Below are 4,451 nucleotides of genomic sequence, written 5' to 3'. Positions count from 1 at the left end.
GGGGGGGGTGGTGCTCCGAAATTCACGCCAATTTTTGTGTAGATGGCCATACAACCCAACAGTCCAAAAATGATATTCCCGTGTCCCTCAATGGACAAGAAAAAACACCCAATTATATTCTCAGTCACTATACCGACCGTTACTTGGATCTTCACTCTCACGTTCAAGAGCTATGACCTCCAGTAGAACCTACAAAAATCTGACATGCCTAGTGTCCCACAGCACATCGTGGTTCTATCTGCTGTACACTAGGTCACTACTGTTTACTGTGCAAGGAGAGAACACGCAGTGTACAATTTGATGGAGACTAGTTTTTTAACAGAGCGAAGAAATGAGGACCAGATATGAGACAGGCAAGACTAAGATGTTGTCTTTTCTATGTTTTTTTGTATGGCCACATGGTTGTTCTGGTCCCTAAACAAACAATTGCAACTGAGCAATCAATCCACATTTTTTTTGGCATGTCTAATACAATTAAAAACAGATGACCAATACTCACTGTGTGGCCCTCCAACTCAGACACTTTCTCTGGTGTTTCGTTGCCAAAATAATACATTCTGATAGCGTGGTCACTGCCACCAACAGCCATAAACATTCCACCTATAACACAAAACACGGTTTGCATCCAGAACTTACATAGTGCAAGTAGAAAGAGTGAAGAATGATAATGAACACAAAGCAACCAACACATCATATGTTCTCAACTGTCTTTGCATGACTTATTAGAATACAAAAATTGAAGGAAAAATGATCCGGCCCGTCAGTGACCATGCTTTAGTCTTGGCCCCAACGTTCTGTTTGGTTGACCCAAAGCCAGTACCTGAATTTTTGTTAGATATTGGATGGTTAAAAATCCTAGCAGTATCTCACCCCTATTCCAAGATCTCCCCCGGCATGAGTCTCCTAAGCTACTGTGGGCCATGAGGAGGTTCTCGCCAACCCTATTAGATTTAATTTACTTACTGCTATGCAGAATGCAACTAAGTTGGAATACACAAAAGGTGGGTGGGGGCACCCAAAAACTTTCAGGTGCATAGAAACAGAGTTGGGAATAATAGAAGTGAGATCTCTGTAAAGCTGGCCATACACTTTACGACCATCGCACGAATTCCGTTGTGCGATGGTTGTAAAGTAATTAAAATTTCGTACGATCTTCCCATCTTGGACAGGCAGATCGCACTGGCAATCATCGCAAGCCCTCCCCGCTGAGGGGAGGGCTTGCGATGATTGCAGTGCTGAGCGGGCAGTGTGCGCTTCCGCACACCGGCCCGTGCGGCATTAGTCTCCCGAGCATGCCTCTAACCCGCCGAAAATTGTACGATTTTCGGCAGGTTTTCCAGCGTGCTTGGAAGACTAATGTCGTGCGACCTTACAGTAGAAGAGGTCGCACGCTGCCCATACACCTGCCGATTATCGTACGATCGCGGGATCACCCGGATTATCGTACGATAATCGGCAGGTGTATGGGCACTTTTAGAGTATCCAAAGACCTTTAGTAGAAGAGGCAAGAGCTGACTTTGCCCAACAGTTTCTATCAGTATTATCCCAGGAGTGACCCCTCTATACTGTTCAGGAAACCTAAAAAGACTGAAGTCGGCAGGCTTCTTCCATAAATCTATCCCTGCACTGGCTAGACACAAAGGGGTATGACAAATCTCTTAAAACAACAAACTGTATAAGATGCCCAAAACTGAACCTGGATGAACCCTTTACAACCCATCATTTTAGAGTCAACTGTAAATGATGGCCCTAGAATTTTCCCTTTCAATGATGTACACAGGGATACCCAAAATGGGTTGCGCAAAAGGCAATTTACAAAGTGTCCTGGGTGTGCGTGGGGTAGATGGTCTTTCAAAACTAGATTTTTTTTGGTTTAATATATTTTTATTGTTATTATTGATTCATTATCCACACAATTACACCAATTTCATAAAACTAATAAACATCTGTTTGTTATTTCAAAAGCATAAATAAAACACATTCTAAAATTACAAATGTCTATAACATTACTTTCAATAACAAACATTACCCGTTCCATCTCTTTCCCCTTCCTCATTCATTCTGATCTTTCCCCCTTCTACTCACTTCTCACCTTACAACCCTAACTCATATGCTTATCTGGGGGGAGGGGAGGTCTACTTTATGTGTGTTTGTGATTTTCGTCTTCCATTTTGTCCCAAAATTACTCTCCATCGTTCCCATATGTGAATCTACCCATTAAATCTTGTGTTGTCATTTTTGTTCCTTACGTTATTTGTGTATTTAATCTTTGTGTACTATTCCGTGTTACGAGTCTATAATTCATAAAGTCAAAATATTATTGTGGGTCCTATTCTACCCTTCCCCCTCCCTCTATTAGTGGTGTATTACCTTATCTTTACTTAGTTTTTTTTTTTTTAAATCAAAAAAATAAATAAAAAATTCCTACACACCCCTTATACTAACCAACTATTTACTCTAAAATGTGTTTACCTATACCCACCTTAAGGTTTTGTCCTTTCCTTGTGTCCCACCTATTCCCCCCAAACCCTTACCTCCCTCCCAGACAAGGACGTTTCTCCACCTTTCTCCTTATCGTTCTTATATGGTCGTATGCATTATTACCTATTAATATATAAAAAGAGCTAAAATGAATTATATTATTTAAGTTTCTCTATTATAGTCCATATGCATTTGTTGTTGCTGGTTCCTTTATGAGTTGGCTGTCCCTTTTTATTATTTGCTTGTATTCCTCTAACTAGATTTACTATATCCCCCATAACACTTCTACATCAGTGCAGAGCCTGTTGAATTTCAGATGCTCCCAGCTGCTCCAAATACAGCCATGAGCTTATTCAACTGTGTATTGCCATGCAGGCCTTGGCAGTCGGAGAGTTAAAAGTACAAAAGTTTATCACGACACGGTGCTTTTGGCTACCATCGCTTACCAACACTGCAGGAACAACAAAGTATTTTTTTTATTAAATATTTTTATTTTTTACTTTACTTTTAGGGGCATCGGGGAAATATTAGTGATCTAAACAGACTCCTGATATTTCCCTTTTAAAATAGGAAAAGAGATTGAGGACACAAGGTCCTCAATCTCTTTTTCTGCAGCCCCTGTTATAAATGAACAGGAATCCTCTATACTGAGTGTTCCGGTTCATTGATAACATGAGGACAGAGTATGTTTACTATAACCACAATCAGGATTGCACAGGAGGAGATGTAGATTACTTCCCATTCATTCATAATTGAGGATATAGTACACATACCATGTCCTCTTGTTATGTACAAACACTCAGCTATCACTGATCACTGACTGCTTGTACTGCTCTCCTTCCTGACACACTGTCACAGGAGGCTGAGCGAGCGGAGCAGGAGGAGAGCTCAGCCTCCTGTGACAGCGCGGGCTTCCCCCACACCGCTCTGCGATAAAAGGCTGAGCAGTGTGGGAGGAGAGACGCCGGCGGCTCACAGCGCTCTCCTCCCGCTGCGCTCGGCCAGCTGTCACACTTTCTATTCTCCCCGCTAGAACACAGAGCAGCGCCCAGCGGGGAGGAAAGAAAGCAGGGATGTGCCGATGTTAAAATGGCACTTTTGGCATTGTGTTTCAGTAGTGTAAAAGGTAATCTGCCAACGCATGATACACAGACATTAAACACAAAACAAAGAATGTATACATATAGTAAAACAAACAGAAAATATCTGTTTAAAAAAAATATAGAATATAAAAAAAAGGACCCATATGAATTATAGTTTTCTTTTAAAAACAATGTCTTCCTGGTCTGGGAACCCAGGAGGAAGTAATGTTCTAAAGCAAACCTAATTTGAAGCCCAAAACAGAAAACACTACCACAGAATTCTCTGTATAACGGATGTAGAATTTTACATTTACAAAATATTTCCACAAAGTAACTTGTAAAATTCGAAAAATTGAATTTCTTACTCACTTGAACTGCAAGGTGTCCACGTCCCATTGCCACAGGCAGACGGTTGCATCTCCCCCCGTAGACACCAAGTACCGCAGGGTACCTTTAACCACCGGGCTGAACTACAGAAACGTATAAGACTCAGTTACCATAAAATAACAGCAATAAGCTAAAGCAATCTTGAATGACTTGCACAGAGAACCTACTCAGTCAGTCAAAAGCAAGAAGTTAGCGCTAGGCCTTACACCAAAGTTTCAGCTGCTCTGCAGAAAGGAGTTACATGGCTTGATGTACAGACAGCCAATATGGAAAGAATTCTCAAATTGGAATACAGTCGTGCTTTTAAGTTTATATACCCCTGGCAGTTTTTTTTTTAGCCATTTTTACTGCACCAACACCACAAACCAGAACAAAACACCTATAGAACTCTCAAAACTACTAAATGATTGAAAAAGCTAAAATTAAACTTTATTGTCACACACCCATAAACAGTTTGGAAAGTAGTCAAAGCCCATGAAAGAAAGAAACCACCCCAGCCGC

The 4,451-nt window shown here is 41.0% G+C and overlaps 1 protein-coding gene across 1 annotated transcript in view; it reads right to left on the bottom strand.

The window, feature by feature from the left end:
* The window catches only part of BRWD1 (bromodomain and WD repeat domain containing 1), a 73,132-nt gene that overhangs the window by 44,911 nt on the left and 23,770 nt on the right, over positions 1-4,451 (bottom strand). The window contains 4 exon segments of the mRNA XM_018552683.1: positions 500-600; positions 2,928-2,954; positions 3,459-3,498; positions 3,929-4,033. Of these exon segments, the coding sequence (XP_018408185.1) occupies positions 500-600; positions 2,928-2,954; positions 3,459-3,498; positions 3,929-4,033 (273 nt within the window).

Source organism: Nanorana parkeri, unplaced genomic scaffold (genome assembly GCF_000935625.1).
Source record: "Nanorana parkeri isolate BGI_ZX_2015 unplaced genomic scaffold, ASM93562v1 scaffold95, whole genome shotgun sequence".
Classification (NCBI taxonomy): Eukaryota; Metazoa; Chordata; class Amphibia; order Anura; family Dicroglossidae; genus Nanorana; species Nanorana parkeri.
The sequence above is the reverse complement of the archived record's forward strand: the minus strand, read 5'-3'. Positions and strand labels throughout refer to the sequence as shown.